General features: G+C 60.5%; 1 protein-coding gene across 4 annotated transcripts; it reads right to left on the bottom strand.

The window, feature by feature from the left end:
- Positions 1–2479: 2479 nt before the first annotated feature.
- wdr13 (WD repeat domain 13) lies at positions 2480–22011 on the bottom strand. Of its 4 annotated transcripts, none has more exons than XM_041179642.1 (11): positions 21854–22011; positions 18616–18716; positions 13486–13723; positions 10207–10242; positions 9353–9468; positions 9009–9139; positions 7425–7732; positions 5988–6168; positions 4699–4840; positions 3749–3867; positions 2480–2781 (listed from the first exon to the last, which is right to left on the bottom strand). In XM_041179642.1, the coding sequence occupies exons 2-11, from the start codon at positions 18654–18656 to the stop codon at positions 2597–2599; spliced, it is 1497 nt and encodes a 498-aa protein (XP_041035576.1). In that variant the 5' UTR covers positions 18657–18716; positions 21854–22011; the 3' UTR covers positions 2480–2596. The 4 variants fall into 4 exon arrangements, with proteins under 4 accessions (XP_041035576.1, XP_041035577.1, XP_041035578.1 ...); XM_041179643.1 differs by having other exon boundaries at positions 9353–9462; XM_041179644.1 differs by lacking the exon at positions 10207–10242.
- Between the last annotated feature and the right edge of the window lie 1233 nt (positions 22012–23244).

Below are 23244 nucleotides of genomic sequence, written 5' to 3'. Positions count from 1 at the left end.
GAGGGTGGGAGGAGGCTGGCCTGGAGCAGAAGGGCCGAATGGCCTCTGGTGTAAACTGAACATAAACTGCAGACTCCCATCTCCTAGCCTCTGGACCACAGCAGACGAGCTGAAGCTTGAAGGGAGAGCTGGTGTTGAAGGAGCAGCTGTGATGTCTTGTGCAGTTGAATAGCTCATCACTGACTGGCACTCGGGTACGATCATTGGGGGGTAGCAGGAGGACTTTAGACACCACAACGAAGAGAGAAGGAACCATTAAGGAGAGAGAGAATAGAGAGTCAATTGTATAATTTAATTTTCATTGTTAAATATTAGTGGCACAGCTTTACAAGTAGTTGTGCAACCACACAGCACCTTGTGCACAGCCTCAGCCACAACTAACCCAGTCTGCTGTGGTAGACCCACCACAAACTCCATCCTACAAAACCCCTTTCAAACACGTACAAGCTCACAAAATTCAGGCAGCCCAGCATGGATCCCTGCAGGACCCTCACACAGCGAGGAAGATCCCGAGTAACAACGATATATTAATTCCAGAGGGGGTGTCACAAACACTGGTCAAATCCTGCCTTTAATTTGCAGAATATTTAACCAGCGTTTTAGGGGATTGCAGTCTGCGAGAATTGCAGCCGGTAAATGGGAAATCTGGGCCACATCTGCACGTTGCAAGATAAAGTAGTGTTTACAAAGATTTCGTTAAATAAAACAGAAACTGCCTTTTTTTTTAAAAAAAACACTAACTAAGCAGTTACAAACATAATTCATCCTGCTTATGTTAAATATCTCATCTGCCCTCCTCAGACCTTGAAGGCAGTGTAGCACGTGCAAACACATCAAAGTGACTTCCACAAAATTAATCTACATGAAGGGTGCGCAGGCAAATGCTTGAGTCTCTTTACACACAGAAAGATGCCACAGAGGAACGGCCACTTGACTGAGGGAGTTAGGTGGCTGGATACACTACCAAGAGGTTTGACCAGTGATAGTGGTCAACAGTGCAGTGCAGTCTTCAACCTCCAACTGAAACACCGCTTCAGTGTTTGCCATCTGTTTAAATCTCTCATCGGAAAGATGGCACCCTCCGACAGTGCGGCGCTCCCTCAGCACTGACCCTCCGACAGTGCGGCGCTCCCTCGGCACTGACCCTCCGACAGTGCGGCACTCCCTCAGCACTGACCCTCCGACAGTGCGGCGCTCCCTCAGCACTGACCCTCCGACAGTGCGGCGCTCCCTCAGCACTGACCCTCCGACAGTGCGGCGCTCCCTCAGCACTGACCCTCCGACAGTGCGGCGCTCCCTCAGCACTGACCCTCCGACAGTGCGGCGCTCCCTCAGCACTGATCCTCCGACAGTGCGGCGCTCCCTCAGTACTGACCCTCCGACAGTGCGGCGCTCCCTCAGCACTGACCCTCCGACAGTGCGGCTCTCCCTCAGCACTGACCCTCCGACAGTGCGGCGCTCCCTCAGCACTGACCCTCCAACAGTGCGGCGCTCCCTCAGCAGTGCACTGAGGAGTGTCAGCTGGGATAACGGGAAGTTCTCGTGGGTGGTGGGAGGGGGAGACTTACCCCTGGAATCAGAGCCAGCCCTATGGCTGCCGATTCTCATCTTAAGACAAGCTTCAGGGAATTTATTCAGGTTGGATTTTGGCAGGGCGTTGGTGGGGGTGGCAGGGTTTGGGGTTTCGTTTAAACATTTCCACCCCGTGAGAATAAGGCAACAGCCCCTCATTGGCTAAAGCTGGGGGCGCAGGCGAAAAACATGTCCAATGGCAGTGTCCAGGGTGGGAGGTGTCGCCGGGCAGATTGGGAGATTCCAGAGAGCGGGAGAATCAATGTACAAACAACGTTCCTGTTTCGAGCTGCTCTTGAGGGCGCGGCAGTGAAAAATTCACACACCCTCCCCACCCCCGCACGCTCATAGGGGGCGCGGATTCCTGCTGTGGAGCCGAGTTAGCAGCTCCCGGACTGGTAAATAGCGGACGTGGGGTCCCTGCACCCCCAGATCTGCCTGCAGCCTGCTCCCGCTGAAGGCCTAGCTGGCATTGTGACAGGAGGGCAACCCCTACGGGTGGCGGGCAATGTGTAGACGTTTCGAGCAGCAGGGGGGAGGGGGGGGACAAGGTGGGACAAGCAAGCAGGCCTGGGGACGCCCTTCGTCTGCCTCTCCTGGGGAGGGAGGGGGGGGTGAGCAGGGCAGAGATGAGAAGGGTGAGGGAGCAGAAGAGGAGGAGGAGGGGGTCTTTGCGGGGGGGGGGGGGGGGGGGGGGGGGGGGGGAACAAGGAGGGAGGGGGATCACCTGGGACACCTTTACGCACACCCTAGCAACCAGCTCATAGCAACCTGGGTCAGGCGGTGGGGGTGGGTGCTGGGGGGGGAAACCTGGGAACAGGGCACCAGGGGAGGCCAGACATGCAGCCGAAGTCGATTCTGAATAACTCCGAATCTTGCAGCTGCTGCAAATAAAAGTCTATCTCTCTTTAAGGTTTTCACATATTTATATTTATATATATATATAATATATTATAGATATAAAATATCTAGCAGCTAACAGCCCATCATGCAGAGGGCTGTCTCGAGTGGGAGGTGAGCCTTGTTACTTCTGCTCCCGTCGCCAGATGATGACCATTCCCTTGGCGTCACTGGAGGCGAGCAAACTCTCGTCACAGTTAAAGCTGACGTCCAGCACGGCTGCGCTGTGACCCTGGAGCTTGTTCACAATCGCCTTCGTAGCCCGCTCCACGTCAAAGAAATAGACGCACATGTCCTCACTGCCGGTGACTGCAGGGGTGAGGAAGGAGGGAGGGAGGGGGAGAGAGAGAGAGAGAAAGAGAGAGAAAGAAAGAAGGAACCGTCAGCAGCGTGCACAGTGATTACAGAGTAAAGCTCCCCCTACATTGTCCCCATCAAACACTCCCAGGACAGGTACAGCACAGGGTTAGATACAGAGTAAAGCTGCCTCTACACTGTCCCCATCAAACACTCCCAGGACAGGTACAGCACGGGGTTAGATACAGAGTAAAGGTCCCTCTACACCGTCCCCATCAAACACTCCCAGGACAGGTACAGAACGGGGTTAGATACAGAGTAAAGCTCCCTCTACACCGTCCCCATCAAACACTCCCAGGACAGGTACAACACGGTGTTAGATACAGAGTAAAGCTTCCTCTACACTGCCCCCATCAAACACTCCCAGGACAGGTACAGCACGGGGTTAGATACAGAGTAAAGCTTCCTCTACACTGCCCCCATCAAACACTCCCAGGACAGGTACAGCACGGGGTTAGATACAGAGTAAAGCTCCCTCTACACCGTCCCCATCAAACACTCCCAGGACAGGTACAGCACGGGGTTAGATACAGAGTAAAGCTCCCTCTACACCGTCCCCATCAAACACTCCCAGGACAGGTACAGCACGGGGTTAGATACAGAGTAAAGCTTCCTCTACACCGTCCCCATCAAACACTCCCAGGACAGGTACAGCACGGGGTTAGATACAGAGTAAAGCTCCCTCTACACTGTCCCCATCAAACACTCCCAGGACAGGTACAGCACGGGGTTAGATACAGAGTAAAGCTCCCTCTACACTGTCCCCATCAAACACTCCCAGGACAGGTACAGCACGGGGTTAGATACACACAGGTTATCAAGATAAAGATGCTCAGACTGAGTAGAATGTGCCACATGTTGCCATTTCTATGAATCTGTCATTGCCCAGGTCATTCTGTGAAACGAGGAGGATTCTCACCGACACAGGCCCCCTGCCGGAATGACATGAGGGGACAGAAGATACTGTGGACTGGATTCGCGCTCTGCTGAATTTCGAAGGTCCTCTTTAGCTGCAGTGTACCCTCATTATCCACCACCCTGTGAACACAGGATACGGACACTGAAAATATTGGAGACGCGCACAGGCCCCCAGAGTCCATTCACACTCTCTCACCCACCTCCACAACACATGCACGCACGCACAGGTTCGCTCAGTCACTCACACACGCACACAGGCACACACTCACCCACGCACAGGCACACGCCCACCCACGCACAGGCACATTCACACCCACGCACAGGCACACGCCCACCCACGCACAGGCACACGCCCACCCACACACAGGCACACGCTCACAAACAGACACAGAGACACAGACAAACACTCCTCCCACAGCCCAGCTATCATCCTCTCAAACAGGCACATGCTCACCCATGCACAGGCACACGCCCACCCACACACAGGCACACGCCCACCCACGCACGGGCACACGCCCACCCACACGCCCACCCATGCACGGGCACACGCCCACCCACGCACGGGCACACGCCCACCCACGCACGGGCACACGCCCACCCACGCACGGGCACACGCCCACCCACGCACAGGCACACGCTCACCCACGCACAGGCACACGTCCACCCACGCACAGGCACACGCTCACCCACGCACAGGCACAAGCTCACCCACGCACAGGCACAAGCTCACCCACGCACAGGCACACGCTCACCCACGCACAGGCACACGCTCACCCACGCACAGGCACACGCTCACCCACGCACAGGCACACGCTCACCCACGCACAGGCACACGCTCACAAACAGACACAGAGACACACACAAACACTCCTCCCACAGCCCAGCTATCATCCTCTCACAAACCCCCACAAGACAGACAGGTGCTCAGCCAGGTCCCAGCTCCCTGTTCACCTGTACAGCAGCAGTTTGTTGACGCAGGCGTTCACCAGGAGGGAGGGGTCACGTGCCTCCCGACTGATCCAGGATCGGGCAGAGATGCTCGTTATCGAACTCCCCTCACTCACCACCAGGCGCTTTGCTTTGGTCAGTTTACCTGGGAACAGAGGCAGCAAAACAAAGAGTCTATTAAAGGGAGAGCGAGAGACGGAGCGAGAGAGAGAGAGAGAGACAGACAGAAAGAGAGAGAGAGACAGAGAGACAGAGACAGAGAGAGAGAGACAGAGAGAGAGAGAGAGAGAGACAGAGAGAGAGAGAGAGAGACAGAGAGGGAGAGAGAGACAGAGAGGGAGGGAGAGAGACAGAGAGGGAGAGAGACAGAGAGGGAGAGAGACAGAGAGGGAGAGAGACAGAGAGGGAGAGAGACAGAGAGGGAGAGAGACAGAGAGGGAGAGAGACAGAGAGGGAGAGAGACAGAGAGGGAGAGAGACAGAGAGGGAGAGAGACAGAGAGGGAGAGAGGCAGAGAGAGACAGAGGCAGAGAGAGAGACAGAGGCAGAGAGAGAGACAGAGAGAGAGAGAGAGACAGAGAGAGAGAGAGAGACAGAGAGAGAGAGAGAGAGAGACAGAGAGAGCGAGAGAGACAGAGGGAGCGAGAGAGACAGAGGGAGCGAGAGAGAGGGAGAGACGAGAGAGAGGGAGAGACGAGAGAGAGACAAGAGAGAGAGACAGAGAGAGAGAGACAGAGAGAGGCAAGAGGGAGAGACAAGAGAGAGAGACGAGGGAGAGACAAGAGAGAGAGAGAGAGAGAGAGAGATCAGGGAGAGAGAGAGAGAGACAGAGAGAGAGCGAGAGAGACAGAGAGAGAGCGAGAGAGACAGAGAGAGAGCGAGAGAGAGGGAGAGACGAGAGAGAGAGAGATCAGGGAGAGAGAGAGAGAGAGAGACAGAGAGAGAGCGAGAGAGAGGGAGAGACGAGAGAGAGAGATCAGGGAGAGAGAGACAGAGAGAGAGAGACAGAGAGAGAGTGAGAGAGAGGGAGAGACGAGAGAGAGAGAGAGACAGAGAGAGAGCGAGAGAGAGGGAGAGACGAGAGAGAGAGATCAGGGAGAGAGAGACAGAGAGAGAGAGAGAGAGAGCGAGAGAGAGAGGGAGAGACGAGAGAGAGAGAGATCAGGGAGAGAAAGAGAGAGACAAGGAGAGACAGAGAGAGCGAGCCGGAGAGAGTGTGTGCTGAGGAAACCAGAGTTGCGGTGGGGGGAGGGAGTGCACTCCCAATGCGCAGAGGAAGATCCCGACACCCACCTGTGGCCATGTCGAAGAGGAAAGAGAAAATGCTGCCCCGGTCGTCACCTGCCCAGAGGATTCTCCCGGGTGAGTCGAAGGATAAGGAAAGGACACGGCCTGTCAGCTTGCTGGAGCCTCCCTTCACCTTCTTGCCAGTGGAAATGTTCATGACGTGAACGTTATGCTTGTTGTTCCCGACCTGAGACCGAACACAAGGACAAAGCTGTCAGCTTCCGGTCCCCAATGTCTGCTGCAGAAACCCGAGGCAGAAATCCGGTGTACGGGACTGAAGTGGTTATATCACTGGGCTAGTTATCCTGGGTACGGGAGTGTAGGGTTATATCGCTGGACTAGTAATCCGGAGTACGGGAGTGCAGAGGTTATATCCCTGGGCTAGTTATCCTGGGTACGGGAGTGTAGCGGTTATATCACTGGGCTAGTAATCCAGGGTACGGGTGAGGCAGGGCAGGGGGTGGAGAAGTGAATAAAAATCCTTCTGCATTTCCAGCCTACCAGCCACACTGCTACTGTCAGCTTTAACAAGATCTCCCATTGTAAAGCTGTCACTACTGCATTTAGTTTTGCTATGTCAACAGTCACACTGTAGTTTTAGGCTCGGGCCATCAGGACCCGACAGTGCGGCGCTCCCTCAGCACTGACCCTCCGACCGCGCGGCGCTCCCTCAGCGCTGACCCTCCGACAGTGCGGCGCTCCCTCAGCACTGACCCTCTGACAGTGCGGCGCTCCCTCAGCGCTGACCCTCCGACAGTGCGGCGCTCCCTCAGCGCTGACCCTCCGACAGTGCGGCGCTCCCTCAGCGCTGACCCTCCAACCGCGCAGCACTCCCTCAGCGCTGACCCTCCAACCGCGCGGCACTCCCTCAGCGCTGACCCTCCCACAGTGCGGCGCTCCCTCAGCACTGACCCTCTGACAGTGCGGCGCTCCCTCAGCGCTGACCCTCCGACAGCGCGGCGCTCCCTCAGCGCTGACCCTCTGACAGAGCGGTGCTCCCTCAGCACTGACCCTCTGACAGCGTGGCGCTCCCTCAGCACTGACCCTCCGACAGCACGGCGCTCCCTCAGCGCTGACCCTCCGACAGAGCGGCACTCCCTCAGCGCTGACCCTCCCACAGTGCGGCACTCCCTCAGCGCTGACCCTCCGACAGCGCGGCGCTCCCTCGGCGCCGACCCTCCGACCGCGCGGCACTCCCTCGGCGCTGACCCTCCGACCGCGCGGCGCTCCCTCGGCGCCGACCCTCCGACCGCGCGGCGCTCCCTCGGCGCCGACCCTCCGACCGCGCGGCGCTCCCTCAGCGCTGCAGCCGCAGACTGGCAGCCCGGATTGCGGAGCTCCCGTCTCGGCACCAGGGCTCGAACCCACGACCTCACACTCAGGGCCGGCCCAGCTGGCAGAGGACGGCCTCCTTCGCCCCGCCCCCTTCCCCGGGTCACCTACCACGGTCAGGTTGTTGTTCATGGGTTGGAAAGTGCAGCAGAGCAGCTCGGAGCTGTCGGGATCGGGAATCTCCCGGATGCACTTGCCGTCCTCAGTGGCCCAGATCCTCATGGTGGCGTCCAGCGAGGTGGTGACGATCACGTCGTTGGAGAGGGACCAGGCGAAGTCGGTGACCCCTCGGCTGTGACCCCGCAGCACCCTCAGCACCGCAGGCGGCGTGGGCACCAGCTGGAAGATGGAGACGGTCCCGTCCAGGGAGCAGCAGGCCAGCCGGTTCTTGTCATCGTTGGCGAACTGCACCTTCGGAACTGAGCGGGAAGCCGAGAAGATCAGGTCAACAAGGCAGCACCAGGGCAGCGCAATTGGCTTTACTAAAAAGGTGGGCACGAGAAGGGGGAGGCTCGCGGGCTCAGGTCAGACATTGATGGAATCGCACAGCGCAGGAGGCCACTCAGCCCATCGTGCCTGTGCCAGTTGCTTGAAAGAGCTTTCCAATTAGTCCCACACCTATTCCACACCCCAGATCTTCTACCCCACTGCCCTGCAATTTCTTTCCCCTTCGGGTATTTCTCCAATTCCCCCTATTGAATCTGCTTCCGCCGCCCTTTCAGGCAGCGCCTTCCAGATCACAACAACTCGCTGGGTCAAAAAGAATAAAATTCTCCACATCCGCCCCCCCCCCCACCCCCACCACCTCCCCCCGCCACTCCCTCTGGTTCCTTTAATCAAGGGCATCGTGAAGAACTCCCACCCGGCTTCCACGCACCTCCAACCCCTCCCAAACGCACTGACCCCCCGACAGCGCGGCGCTCCCTCAGCGCTGACCCCCTGACAGCGTGGCGCTCCCTCAGCACTGACCCTCCAACAATGTGGCGCTCCCTCAGCACTGACCCTCCGACAGCGCGGCGCTCCCTCAGCGTTGACCCTCCGACAGTGCAGCGCTCCCTCAGCACTGACCCTCCAACAATGTGGCGCTCCCTCAGCACTGACCCTCCGACAGCGCGGCGCTCCCTCCGTGCTGACCCTCCGACAGTGCGGCGCTCCCTCAGCACTGACCCTCCGACAGCGCGGCTCTCCCTCAGCACTGACCCTCCGACAGTGCGGCGCTCCCTCAGCACTGACCCTCCGACAGTGCGGCGCTCCCTCAGCACTGACCCTCCGACAGTGCGGCGCTCCCTCAGCACTGACCCTCCGACAGTGCGGCGCTCCCTCAGCACTGACCCTCCGACAGTGCGGCGCTCCCTCAGTGTTGACCCTCCGACAGTGCGGCGCTCCCTCAGCACTGACCCTCCGACAGCGCGGCTCTCCCTCAGCACTGACCCTCCGACAGTGCGGCACTCCCTCAGCGCTGACCCCCCGACAGCGCGGCGCTCCCTCAGCGCTGACCCTCCGAGGGGCGTTATCGGGCTTGCATTGGGGAGATCCAGCGGGGGGGGTAGAGCCTCGAGCCCACGGGTTCCCATCTCCGAGATGAGGCGGGCACTGGCGACCAAGCGGATTCTCTTCGTCTGCAACGCACCCCCCCCAACCCCCCAAACAACCAGCCCTGCGGGGACCCCTGCCCGCGCCCCGTCCCTCCCTCACCTGCTTCGTCCACGTGCTGGTCGAAGATGTGGTACATCCCTGCGAAGGCGTAGTTCTCGCTGAGGGTGGTGTCACCCGCCATGGCCCGGCTAGCTTCTGCCACCGAGGTGGGCACCACGCTGCCTGGTGACCTGCGAGGGAGAAGGACACGGGACAGTGAAATTCGCATTCCCGCGGGGCCGGGGGCAGGGGGAGTTGTGGGGGCGGGGGGGGGGGGTGTGGAGACCCTCCTGCCTCGGGGGTTTTCCGAAAGCCGACGAAACGTTCCGCTCTTTAAGCGACGCCGACGGTTAAGGGTTGGGGAGGTGGGGTGGGGCGGGGGGGGAGGAGGAGCGGTTACTCACTTATCCTCGTATGTCACGCGATTCATCTGCGCCTGCAGCTGGTAGGACCCGCGGCTGACCGAGCGTCTGTGCCCCCTCGCTCCCTGGGCGCGTAGGTCGTCCTCAAAATCCTGGGCCAGTTATTAAAAAGAGAAACCGGACAAGAGGCGGTGAAAGAAACATTGTCTCACACGGACACACCCGAGCTGCGTGCGCGCACAGACACACGAGAGAGAGGTGGAGAGGAAGTGGGTGGGGGGGGGGGAGTGGATAAATCACAGGGGACAGAATTTCCAAAGCTTAAAATTCTAAAATACAGCCATTCCGGGAGTCAGGTGGGCGCGCGGTCAGTTTCGCGCTCCTGCCTCGCCGTCAAAGGGGCCGAGTGTCCCGGCCGTGGGGAGGGAGAGGCAAGCTTAGCGGCTCCGGGCCACCCTCGAGCTCTTCGAGGGCAAGGCAGTGATTGGGGGAAGGCCAAGGGGTTGGAGATCGCCGACGGGGAGGGTCGATTTGAGGGACGGTCGGAGGCGGCTGGCAAGGGTTCAGGAATCGACGGGTCCGCGTTCGAACAGAGCGAGGGAGGGAGGTTGAGGAGGAGGGGTGGGGTAGGGAGGAGAGGAGGCAGGGGGGAGGGGGCGGGGGAGGGACCCAGCAGGTGGTCAAAAGGAGGTGAGAGGGAGGGAGGGTAAAAGGGGAGAAATCACCTGATGGGAGGGAGGGGTAGAGCTGCCCAGCTACAAGATTGCGGTGGGTGGGTGTGATTTTCGAAAAGTGGCTGAGAGACGAGGAGAGAGAGAAAAGCACGCACACACTCACTCATACACTCACACACAGCTCCCAGCAAATACACCATCGTCAGGGATCCCAGAACTTACCCGCCCGTTCGGCCTCGGAACGGTGCGTGCAGGTTCCTGAAAGGAGGGGATAAAAATTAATTGCGGTGGTTTGGAGGGGCAAGGCGATACACCAATGAAAACATAAGCACAGCACAACTTCCACACCCTGCCCTGAGCCGGACCTTTCTGGTTCTCGCCTCGCCCGAAAGCGCTGGCTTCCACTGAGGTTACGCTCCCCACCAATTCCTGACCCAGTTCAGCACTTCTCCTGCATCAACCTAGACTGCTGCTGGAATTGGAATTTGAGCCTCTCAGACGAGCAAGGTCTAGCACTTTACAGGAGGCATTCCCACAGGCTGACGCTCACTCATACATACACACACACACACACACAGGCGGGCACACGGGGAGAGAGGCACACACACGCAGGCAGGCAGACGCGTGCACACACATGGCAGGCGGGCGCTCCCAGGCAGACAGGCGCGCGCACACACAGGCAGACAGACGCGCGCGCGCACACAGAGGCAGACAGACGCGCGCGCGCACACAGAGGCAGACAGACGCGCGCGCGCACACACACAGGCAGACAGGCGCACACACACACACAGGCAGACAGGCGCGCGCGCGCACACACACACACACAGGCAAACAGGCGCGCGCGCGCACACACAAACACACACACAGGCAGACAGGAGCGCGCGCACACACACAGGCAGGCAGACAGGCGCGCGCGCGCACACACAAACACACACACAGGCAGACAGGAGCGCGCGCACACACACAGGCAGGCAGACAGGCGCGCGCGCGCACAGGCAGGCAGACAGGCGCGCGCGCGCACAGGCAGGCAGGCAGGCGCGCGCGCGCACAGGCAGGCAGGCAGGCCCGCGCGCGCGCACAGGCAGGCAGGCAGGCGCGCGCGCGCGCACAGGCAGGCAGGCAGGCGCGCGCGCGCGCACAGGCAGGCAGGCAGGCGCGCGCGCGCGCACAGGCAGGCAGGCAGGCGCGCGCGCGCGCACAGGCAGGCAGGCAGGCAGGCGCGCGCGCGCGCACAGGCAGGCAGGCAGGCGCGCGCGCGCGCGCACAGGCAGGCAGGCAGGCGCGCGCGCGCGCGCACAGGCAGGCAGGCAGGCGCGCGCGCGCGCGCACAGGCAGGCAGGCAGGCGCGCGCGCGCGCGCACAGGCAGGCAGGCAGGCGCGCGCGCGCGCGCACAGGCAGGCAGGCAGGCGCGCGCGCGCGCGCACAGGCAGGCAGGCAGGCGCGCGCGCGCAGGCAGGCAGGCAGGCGCGCGCGCGCGCAGGCAGGCAGGCAGGCGCGCGCGCGCGCGCACAGGCAGACAGGCGCGCGCGCGCGCACAGGCAGACAGGCGCGCGCGCGCGCGCACAGGCAGACAGGCGCGCGCACGCGCGCACAGGCAGACAGGCGCGCGCACGCGCGCACAGGCAGACAGGCGCGCGCACGCGCGCACAGGCAGACAGGCGCGCGCACGCGCGCACAGGCAGACAGGCGCGCGCACGCGCGCACAGGCAGACAGGCGCGCGCACGCGCGCACAGGCAGACAGGCGCGCGCACGCGCGCACAGGCAGACAGGCGCGCGCACGCGCGCACAGGCAGACAGGCGCGCGCACGCGCGCACAGGCAGACAGGCGCGCACACGCGCGCACAGGCAGACAGGCGCGCACACGCGCGCACAGGCAGACAGGCGCGCACACGCGCGCACAGGCAGACAGGCGCGCGCACAGGCAGACAGGCGCGCACACGCGCGCACAGGCAGACAGGCGCGCACACGCACGCACAGGCAGACAGGCGCGCACACGCACGCACAGGCAGACAGGCGCGCACACGCACGCACAGGCAGACAGGCGCGCACACGCACGCACAGGCAGACAGGCGCGCACACGCACGCACAGGCAGACAGGCGCGCACACGCACGCACAGGCAGACAGGCGCGCACACGCACGCACAGGCAGACAGGCGCGCACACGCACGCACAGGCAGACAGGCGCGCACACGCACGCACAGGCAGACAGGCGCGCACACGCACGCACAGGCAGACAGGCGCGCACACGCACGCACAGGCAGACAGGCGCGCACACGCACGCACAGGCAGACAGGCGCGCACACGCACGCACAGGCAGACAGGCGCGCACACGCACGCACAGGCAGACAGGCGCGCACACGCACGCACAGGCAGGCAGGCGCGCACACGCACGCACAGGCAGACAGGCGCGCACACGCACGCACAGGCAGACAGGCGCGCACACGCACGCACAGGCAGACAGGCGCGCACACGCACGCACAGGCAGACAGGCGCGCACACGCACGCACAGGCAGACAGGCGCGCACACGCACGCACAGGCAGACAGGTGCGCACACTTCTTAGACAAAGCTAGGTATCAAGGATGACTTGCTCCCACTCCAATTCAATGGGTTTTGAGTCCAATGTGCGATCTGCAGGCTCTGCCACAGGCAGGCCAGTGGTGCTTGAAGGGTTGGGGAGATATGCTGTCTGGAAGTTTGTGCACTCCCTCTGATGCCTCCACTTCACCTCCGCACGTCCCCAGCGAAGTCGCTTGATGTGTTCGGTCTGCGCTCTCCTGAATGAACCTTCCCCATTTCGGTCAGTCACAAGCCAGCGAGTCGGCAGGCGGTGTCTGACCTCTTCGGGGATGCTTTGAGGGCACCCCTCTAAGAGCTTTCACTGTCCTCCTGGGAGACTCCCGCCACAACCATATGGAGCAGTAGCTTCAGGAGTCCAGTGTCGGGCGCACGGTTAACATGTCCCGCCCAGCGGAGCTGGTTTTGAGTGATTAACACCTCGACGCTGGGGGCGATGGCTGAGCAGGGGACGGTGTTGTCGGACCACCTTTCTGGCCACCGGATTCGGAGGACCTAGCGATGGCCCTGCTGCTGGTAACTCTCCAGAGAGTCGAGGCTCCTGCTGTAGACAGTCCATGTCTCTGAAGCATAAGCGAGCGCAGAACAAACGCGGACACATACACGCGTGTGAGCACACGTGTGCGCGTTTATTCTGCGTCCGCACGTGACACGCCCGCACACGCAGACACACACAGAGGTCACTCGAGACCTGATCTTCTCTCTCTCCCTCTCCTGAAGACAGGGCAGCACCCTCACACCACCCCCCCGCCAACCGCAATCAGCCTGAGGGAGAAGGGATGTAGCTGCGCTGCTGGCCCACACGGGGACTGAGTGACACCCCGCGCAAGGTGAACGGTTTCGGCTTGCCCCCCCCCCCACCACTCTCCGCCAACGCCCGGGGCCCCCCCCAACCCCCCACCCACCCCCCCCCACCCCATTACCTCCATCCGGTCCAGGGTGGTGCGGCTGCTCCGGATGCTGTTACTGTAAGTCCGGAAACTGCTCTGCTCAGACAGGGGCCCGTAGCGCTGGGCCAGGAGCTGGCTGCGGAGCTTCAGGTACTGGCGCCGCAGGAGAGGGTCGAAGCCGCCCTTGGCATTCTCCCGCAGCAGCTGGCTACGCCGGCGGATGTACTGCGTGCGGAACTGCGGGAAGTTGGAGGTCCGGTACGCGTTATACCTAGGGAGAGCAGGAAGCGAGAGAGATAGTGAGAAAGGGAGATCCCACAGGCACTGGCAAGTCTTCAGGGAGTTGTGGGGCCTCTGCAGAAGCACAGGACCATCTGCAAGAGAGAGGAACAAAAAGCTAACAGAGAGCCACAATCACATTCCGGAGGAAAGGTGTTCCCCCCACCCCCACCGGCATCCGGCACAATTTTAAAGGGCAAGTTGGGAATTGTTCAGTCCCGCCTGACTGTGATCCTGAAACAATCCCAGGATCTTCATCGGGTCTCTGGTCGCAGATGATCAGAGCGCTCACTTGCATAGCCACAGGGCAACAGTGGAGAGGTGGATGGTATACCTGTAATTATTCACTGTGAAACGGCTGTGTGTGTCACACTTGAGTCGGAGGTTCAGTGCTGAGGGAGCGCCGCACTGTCGGAGGGTCAGTGCTGAGGGAGCGCTGCACTGTCAGAGGGTCAGTGCTGAGGGAGCGCCGCACTGTCAGAGGGTCAGTGCTGAGGGAGCGCCGCACTGTCGGAGGGTCAGTGCTGAGGGAGCGCCGCGCTGTCGGAGGGTCAGTGCTGAGGGAGCTCCGCACTGTCGGAGGGTAAGTGCTGAGGGAGCTCCGCACTGTCGGGGGGTCAGTGCCGAGGGAGTGCCGCACCGTCGGAGGGTCAGTGCCAAGGGAGTGCCGCACTGTCGGAGGGTCAGTGCTGAGGGAGCGCCGCACTGTCGGAGGGTTAGTGCTGAGGGAGCGCCGCACTGTCGGAGGGTCAGTGCTGAGGGAGCGCCGCGCTGTCGGAGGGTCAGTACTGAGGGAGCGCCGCACTGTCGGAGGGTCAGTGCCGAGGGAGTGCCGCACTGTCGGAGGGTCAGTGCCGAGGGAGTGCCGCACTGTCGGAGGGTCAGTGCCGAGGGAGTGCCGCACTGTCGGAGGGTCAGTGCTGAGGGAGCGCCGTGCTGTCGGAGAGTCAGTGCTGAGGGAGCGCCGCACTGTCGGAGGGTCAGTGCCGAGGGAGTGCCGCACTGTCGGAGGGTCAGTGCTGAGGGAGCGCCGTGCTGTCGGACAGTCAGTGCTGAGGGAGCGCCGCACTGTCGGAGGGTCAGTGCCGAGGGAGTGCCGCACTGTCGGAGGGTCAGTGCTGAGGGAGCGCCGTGCTGTCGGAGGGTCAGTGCTGAGGGAGCGCCGTGCTGTCGGAGGGTCAGTGCTGAGGGAGCGCCGCGCTGTCGGAGGGTCAGTGCCGAGGGAGTGCCGCACTGTCGGAGGGTCAGTGCCGAGGGAGCGCCGTGCTGTCGGAGGGTCAGTGCTGAGGGAGCGCCGTGCTGTCGGAGGGTCAGTGCTGAGGGAGCGCCGCGCTGTCGGAGGGTCAGTGCCGCGGGAGAGCTGCACTGTTGGAGGGTCAGTGCCGAGGGAGTGCCGCACTGTCGGAGGGTAAGTGCTGAGGGAGCTCCGCGCTCTCGGAGGGTCAATGCCGAGGGAGCGCCGCACTGTCGGAGGGTCAGCGCTGAGGGAGCGCCGCACTGTCGGAGGGTCAGTGCTGAGGGAGCGCCGTGCTGTCGGAGGGTCAGTGCTGAGGGAGCGCCGCGCTGTGGGAGGATCAGTGCCGAGGGAGCGCCGCACTGTCGGAGGGTCAGTGCCGAGGGAGCGCCGCACTGTCGGAGGGTCAGTGCTGAGGGAGCGCCGCACTGTCAGAGTGTCAGTGCCGCGGGAGAGCTGCACTGTTGGAGGGTCAATGCCGAGGGAGCGCCGCACTGTTGGAGGGTCAATGCCGAGGGAGCGCCGCGCTGTCGGAGGGTCAGCACTGAGGGAGCGCCACACTGTCGGAGGGTCAGTGCTGAGGGAGCGCCGCACTGTCGGAGGGTCAGTGCTGAGGGAGCGCCGCACTGTCGGAGGGTCAGTGCCAAGGGAGCGCCGCACTGTCGGAGGGTCAGTGCCGAGGGAGAGCTGCACTGTTGGAGGGTCAGTGCCGAGGGAGTGCCGCACTGTCGGAGGGTCAGTGCTGAGGGAGCGCCGCACTGTCGGAGGGTCAATGCCAAGGGCGCACTGCACTGTCGGAGGGTCAGTGCCGAGGGAGCGTCGCACTGTCGGAGGGTCAGTGCCGAGGGAGCGCCGCACTGTCGGAGGGTCAGCGCTGAGGGAGCTCCGCGCTGTCGGGGGGTCAGTGCTGAGGGAGCGCCGCACTGTCAGACGGTCAGTGCCGCGGGAGAGCTGCACTGTTGGAGGGTCAATGCCGAGGGAGCGCCACACTGTCGGAGGGTCAGCGCCGAGGGAGCGCCGCACTGTCGGAGGGTAAGTGCTGAGGGAGCTCCGCGTTGTCGGAGGGTCAGTGCTGAGGGAGCGCCGCACTGTCGGAGGGTCAGTGCCGCGGGAGAGCTGCACTGTTGGAGGGTCAGTGCCGAGGGAGTGCCGCACTGTCGGAGGGTCAGTGCCGAGGGAGCGCCGCACTGTCGGAGGGTCAGTGCTGAGGGAGCGCCGCGCTGTCGGAGGGCCAGTGCTGAGGGAGTGCCGCGCTGTCGGAGGGTCAGTGCCGAGGGAGTGCCGCGCTGTCGGAGGGTCAGTGCCGAGGGAGCGCCGCACTGTCGGAGGGTCAGCGCTGAGGGAGTGCCGCACTGTCGGAGGGTCAGTGCCGAGGGAGTGCCGCACTGTCGGAGGGTCAGTGCCGAGGGAGTGCCGCGCTGTCGGAGGGTCAGTGCTGAGGGAGCGCCGTGCTGTCGGATGGTCAGTGCTGAGGGAGCGCCGTGCTGTCGGAGGGTCAGTGCTGAGGGAGCGCTGTGCTGTCGGAGGGTCAGTGCTGAGGGAGCGCCGCGCTGTCGGAGGGTCAGTGCCGAGGGAGTGCCGCACTGTCGGAGGGTCAGTGCTGAGGGAGCGCCGTGCTGTCGGAGGGTCAGTGCTGAGGGAGCGCCGTGCTGTCGGAGGGTCAGTGCTGAGGGAGCGCCGCACTGTCGGAGGGTCAGTGCCGCGGGAGAGCTGCACTGTTGGAGGGTCAGTGCCGAGGGAGTGCCGCACTGTCGGAGGGTAAGTGCTGAGGGAGCTCCGCGCTCTCGGAGGGTCAATGCCGAGGGAGCGCCGCACTGTCGGAGGGTCAGCGCTGAGGGAGCGCCGCACTGTCGGAGGGTCAGTGCTGAGGGAGCGCCGTGCTGTCGGAGGGTCAGTGCTGAGGGAGTGCCGCGCTGTGGGAGGATCAGTGCCGAGGGAGCGCCGCACTGTCGGAGGGTCAGTGCCGAGGGAGTGCCGCACTGTCGGAGGGTCAGTGCCGAGGGAGCGCCGCACTGTCGGAGGGTCAGTGCTGAGGGAGCGCCGCACTGTCAGAATGTCAGTGCCGCGGGAGAGCTGCACTGTTGGAGGGTCAATGCCGAGGGAGCGCCGCACTGTCGGAGGGTCAGTGCCGCGGGAGAGCTGCACTGTTGGAGGGTCAGTGCCGAGGGAGTGCCGCACTGTCGGAGAGTCAGTGCGGAGGGAGCGCCGCACGGTCGGAGGGTCAGTGCTGAGGGAACGCCACGCTGTCGGAAGGTCAGTGCCGAGGGAGCGCAGCACTGTTGGAGGATCAGTGCCGAGGGAGTGCCGTGCTGTCGGAGAGTCAGTGCGGAGGGAGCGCCGCACGGTCGGAGGGTCAGTGCTGAGGGAGCGCCACACTGTCGGAGGGTCAGCGCTGAGGGAGCGCCGCACTGTCGGAGGGTCAGCGCTGAAGGAGCGCCGCGCTGTCGGAGGGTCAGTGCTGAGGGAGCGCCGCACTGTCGGAGGGTCAGTGCTGAGGGAGCGCCGCGCTGTCGGAGGGTCAGTGCTGAGGGAGCGCCGCACTGTCGGAGGGTCAGTGCTGAGGGAGCGCTGCACTGTCGGAGGGTCAGTGCTGAGGGAGCGCCGCACTGTCGGAGGGTCAGTGCTGAGGGAGCGCCGCACTGTCAGAGGGTCAGTGCCGAGGGAGCGCCGCACTGTCGGAGGGTCAGTACTGAGGTCAACAGAGTGAAGACAAAGCATCTACTGGTGAGATTAAATTCAAACCCTCAAGGGTAGAATACTTTCAGGGCTACCGGGCCAATTGCACAGGGTTTTGGTGAGACCACATCAGGAATAACTGTGCGCAGTTTTGGTCTCCACATTTAAGGAAAGATAGACTCGCATCAGAGGCGGGTACAGCGAAGGTTCACTCGATTGGTCCCTGCGATGAGGGGGTTGCCCTATGATGAGAGGCTGAGTAAACTGGGCCGATGTTCTCTGGAGTTTAGCAGAATGAGAGGCGATCACATTGGGACGTACAAGATTCTGAAGGGGTTTGACAGGGCGGGCGCGGAGAGATTGTTTCCACTGCTCAGCGGGGGGGATCTAAAACACAAGGCGAGAGGGGGCACAGTTTCAGGATAAGGGGGCCAATCGTTCAGGACTGAGATGAGGAGAAGTTTCTTCACTCAAAGGGTTGTGAATCTCTGGAATTCCCTCCCCCAGAGGGTTGTGGATGCTCCATCGTTGAAGACATTTAAGGCCGGGATAGACGGATTTTTGGTATCTCGGGGAATCGAGGGATATGGGGCAGAGGGCGGGAAAGTGGGAGTTGAAGCCCAAGATCGTACTGAATGGGGAAGCAGGCTTGACGGGCCGAACGGCCCACTCACGCTCCTGTTTCTTGAGAGACAGAGGCCGGGAGCACTTTCAAAGTGCCACAATGGGCCTGACTGGCCTCTGTTAAAGCAGGGTCACACTTCCCTATGGGAGACTGAGATGCCGCAGAGCACGGAGGAAGTAGTGGAGAGATTGGGGGTTGGGGGCATGAATGAGACGTTGTTGAGCCTCGGTGGAGGGGGTGGGGGCCTGCGAAGCGCACACCCGGTTTACCACATCAGACGGGGGCCCTTATTTCCAACGCCCACCCCCCCACCACACACACTGCCAAGCTGGCATGGCCAAAACCTCACCTGGCATCCACAGCTAACACCTGCTGCCAGACAGCTGCCATCCCACAGGCACTGGCAAGTCTTCAGGGAGTTGTGGGGCCTCTGCAGAAGCACAGGACCATCTGCAAGAGAGAGGAACAAAAAGCTAACAGAGAGCCACAATCACATTCCACAGGAAAGGTGTCCCCCCTCCCCCCGGCATCTGGCACAATTTAAAGGGCAAGTTGGGAATTGTTCAGTCCCGCCTGACTGTGATCCTGGAAAAATCCCAGGATCTTCATTGGGTCTCTGGTCGCAGATGATCAGAGCGCCCACTTGCATAGCCACAGGGCAACAGTGGAGAGGTGGACGGTATATCTGTAATTATTCACTGTGAAATGGCTCCATGGGTCACACTCGAGTCGGAGGGGTCAGTGCCGAGGGGGCGCCGCACTGTCGGAGGGTCAGTGCCGAGGGGGCGCCGCACTGTCGGAGGGTCAGTGCCGAGGGGGCGCCGCACTGTCGGAGGGTCAGTGCCGAGGGGGCGCCGCACTGTCGGAGGGTCAGTGCCGAGGGGGCGCCGCACTGTCGGAGGGTCAGTGCCGAGGGGGCGCCGCACTGTCGGAGGGTCAGTGCCGAGGGGGCGCCGCACTGTCGGAGGGTCAGTGCCGAGGGGGCGCCGCACTGTCGGAGGGTCAGTGCCGAGGGGGCGCCGCACTGTCGGAGGGTCAGTGCCGAGGGGGCGCCGCACTGTCGGAGGGTCAGTGCCGAGGGGGAGCCGCACTGTCGGAGGGTCAGTGCCGAGGGGGAGCCGCACTGTCGGAGGGTCAGTGCCGAGGGGGCGCCGCACTGTCGGAGGGTCAGTGCCGAGGGGGCGCCGCACTGTCGGAGGGTCAGTGCCGAAGGGGCGCCGCACTGTCGGAGGGTCAGTGGGACTGAGACCCCAGCTGCCCTTTCAGGTCAATGTAAAAGATCCCACGGCCACTATTGGAAGAAGTGCGGGCTGTGGGCGGGGAGTTCACCCCAGTGTCCTATGGCCAATATTTATTCCTCAACCAACATCACTGAAAAACAGGTGATCTGGGTCATTATCACATTGATGTTCATGGGAGCTTGCTGTGCACAAATTGGCTGCTGCATTTCCTACATTTCAACAGAACTGCAGAGGTACTTCATTGGCTGCGAGGTCCTCCTATGCTGGTGAAAGGCAGAGGAGTAATTGGCATCTTTCTTTCAGCTTAAAGCAAAGGTCAATGGGTGGATGAAGTCTGGCTCATTCATCCCCCTCCCCAACCCTGGTGGGATGGTCCTGAGGCTAAACGCAGCAGCTGGGTGCAGCTCGTTCAGCACAGATTCAGAACGCAGTCTCAAGGACACTGCAATCCAGTCACCACAAGTACAGCAGGCTGCACGTTCCAACCCATGCCCTGGAAGTGGGGGGGGTGGGGGGGTGCAATGCTGCCTTCTCTCACTTTCTAGACTAGAGTTGAAGCCCGTGAGGAGCCCCAAAACTCTCAAAGGGCTTTTGAAAGACATTTGCAGGCCCTCAAACTCTCCAAACCTGTGCAATTCTCCAACTGACTGTTTTGTTTATCGACAGGGCAAAAAAATCAATTGATTGATTCATTTAGCGGACGTGGGCATCACTGGCTAGGCCAGCGTTTACTGCCCATCCTGAATTGCCCCTAAGCAGGTGTTGGTGAGTTGCCTTCTTGAAAACAACTGAGTGGCTTGCTAGGGCCTCTCGGGGGGGTGGGGTGGGGTGGGCGGACTGATTGCATTTGTAACAGCAGGCTCAGTCACGGTCCCCTGCCCCCTCCTCCCATCACACGCTGATTACTCCTGAGCGCAAATCAAGACACTCCCAAGGGTGTGTACGGGCAAAATCTAAAACACCGTCAGAGGGACATGCAAATCGAAGATGGGCCGAAGCCTCCCCAGACAGAGCAGCCAACGCAGATGAATTCCGTGACAAATCGCTTCCAGTGAAGCCATGAGACAAAAGGCCAGGTTACGGGAAAGCCACGGAAAATCGCGGGGGCAGCTGGTCATCCTGCAGGACAGAGAGCTTTACGAACATTACTATGAGCCAAGGGGCTGTCTCCAGGCTGAGTGCACATGACGATCATGATTTTTTAAATTCATTCCTGGGATGTGGGCATCACTGGCTAGGCCTAGTTGCCCCCTTGAGAAGGTGGTGGTGAGCTGCCTTCTTGAATCACTGAAGTCCGTGTGGTGTAGGTACACCCACAGCACTGTTAGGGAGGGTGGGTTCCAGGATTTTGACCCAGCGACAGTGAAGGAACAGCCGCTATATATTCCAAAGTCAGAATAGTGCGGGGTTCGGAGGGGAACTTCCAAGTCCTGGTGTTCCCGTGTGTCTGTTGCCCTGGTCCTTTTAGATGGTAGTGGTCGTGTGTTTGGGCGGCGCTGTCGAAGGAGCCTTGGCGAGTTGCTGCAGTGCATCTTGTAGATGGTACACACACTGCTGCCCCTGTGCGTCGGTGGTGGAGGGAGGGAATGTTTGTGGACGGGGTGCCAATCAAGCTGGGCTGCTTTGTCTTGGATGGTGTCGAGCTTATTGAGTGTTGTGGGAGCTGCACTCGTCCAGGCAAGTGGGGGGTATTCCATCACACTTCTGACTTGTGCCTTGTAGATGGTGGACAGACTTTGGGGAGTCAGGAGGTCAGTTACTCTCCACAGGATTCCCAGCCTCTGACCTGCTCTTGTAGCCACAGTATTCATATGGCTGGGTCCAGTTCAGTTTCTGGTCAATGGTAACCTCCCCAGGGTGTTCAGAGATATTTTGGATTTAAAAGTTAAAGAAAAATGGGGGAAAAAATGATAAACTAAATAACTGATTAAATAATTCATTACATCAACATAACCAGGTTCCCACTTCCTGTATCACTCACAACAATGTAGTGGTCAAGGAAGAGGCACTTCCGCATTTTCAGTCTATGTCCGGCGAATGTCCCGCCCCTTCTCCTCCTTTGATTGGCCTGCTCTCGCGGCGCCGCCATTTGGTCCAGCAGCGTGCCCATCAAGTGGAGAAGGCCAGTTGATTGGTAACCGCCACCGACGGGCATACCCCCAACGGCACTGATTGGTCCAGCCGCACGTCCATCAAACCAGTGCGGCCAGCTAATTGGCGGGCCGCGCCCCGGCTTCAAAGATAATGGTAATAAACGAGAGCCGTGCATTCTTTTTCGGTTTCGGTGAATAGAAACGTTGCGATTTTATGTTAATAAATACATTTTAATTGAAAAAAAAACCTCACCTTTTTCCCCCAATCCAGATCGGGCCTGAGGGCCCCACGGCGAAGCTTCGCCGCTCCGGCTGACAGCCTCGGGCAGAACTGCGGCTGCGCGTACGGAGACCGCACCCTTGTCACGTGCCCTTAAGTGGGCAGTGCCCAGTCACGTGCCACCTTGCCCTCAGGGGAAATCATGCCTTCTCACCGGCTTCTTTCCCTCACCGGAAACGGCTCAGGGAACGGGCTCGGTTTGCCGGCTGGCCCCGCCCCCTCCCGGTTGCCAAGGGGAAGCGCGGCCTTAGTTACCGCCCCCACCCTAGAAGCCTGACTCAGGTAATGGGGAGGATAATTGGGGTGGGGGTGCACAGCACTTATGAAATAAAACTAATATTTTATGTTATTTTTACAAATGTTTTATTTTTGTTAAAAGCTATTTTAACCTGCAATATGTAATTATTTCCCCTCTTTCCCAGCCTATTGGGGGGTGACATAATGGTGGTGTAGTGGCAATGTCACTAGACTAGTAATGTATAGGCCCAGGGAGCGTGGGTTCCAATCCCACCACTGCAGCTGGTGAAATTTATATTCAATTACGAATCTAGAATAGAATAGCGACCATCAAACTATCATCAGTTGTCGTAGAAAAATAATGCCCCTTAGGGAAGGAAATCTGCTCTCCTCACCCAGTTACCTGGCTTACGTGTGAGTCCCGATCCTACGTGGCTGACTCTTAACTGCCCTTCTGAGATGGCCCCGAGCAAGTTCAAGGGCAAAAACAAAAAAACTGCGGGTGCTGGAAATCCAAAACAAAAACAGAATTAGCTGGAAAAGCCCAGCAGGTCTGGCAGCATCGGCGGAGAAGAAAAGAGTTGACGCTTCGACAGAACTTGAGTTCGAGTCCAAGAAAGAGTTGAAATATAAGCTGGTTTAAGGTGTGTTGGGGGGGTGGAGAGAGAGAAGTGGAGGGGGTTGGTGTGGTTGTAGGGACAAACAAGCAGTGATAGAAGCAGATCATTAAAAGATGTCAACAGCAAAAGAACACATAGGTGTTAAAGTTGGTGATATTATCTAAACGAATGTGCTAATTAAGAATGGATGGTAGGGCACTCAAGGTATAGCTCTAGTGGGGGTGGGGAGAGCATAGAAGATTTTAAAGTATTTAAAAATAATGGAAATAGGTGGGAAAAGAAAAATCTATATAATTTATTGGAAAAAAAAGGAAGGGGGAAACAGAAAGGGGGGGGGATGGGGGAGGGAGCGCACGACCTAAAGTTGTTGAATTCAATATTCAGTCCGGAAGGCTGTAAAGTGCCTAGTCGGAAGATGAGATGTTGTTCCTGCAGTTTGCGTTGGGCTTCACTGGAACAATGCAGCAAGCCAAGGACAGACATGTGGGCAAGAGAGCAGGGTGGAGT

Source organism: Carcharodon carcharias, chromosome 35 (genome assembly GCF_017639515.1).
Source record: "Carcharodon carcharias isolate sCarCar2 chromosome 35, sCarCar2.pri, whole genome shotgun sequence".
NCBI classification, from domain to species: domain Eukaryota; kingdom Metazoa; phylum Chordata; class Chondrichthyes; order Lamniformes; family Lamnidae; genus Carcharodon; species Carcharodon carcharias.
Note: the sequence above shows the minus strand (reverse complement) of the source record. Positions and strands in the feature narration are given on the sequence as shown.

Bases quoted from the DNA above. Each gene is read 5' to 3' on its own strand.
- wdr13 (XM_041179642.1), bottom strand. From the start codon at position 18,656: ATGGCAGCTGTCTGGCAGCAGGTGTTAGCTGTGGATGCCAG. The intron at 9,140-9,352 runs GTGAGTAACCGC...TCTCCCTCGCAG, and splicing joins CGCGTGACATACGAGGATAA to GTCACCAGGCAGCGTGGTGC. The intron at 3,868-4,698 runs GTGAACAGGGAG...CTGTGTTCACAG, and splicing joins AACAAACTGCTGCTGTACAG to GGTGGTGGATAATGAGGGTA.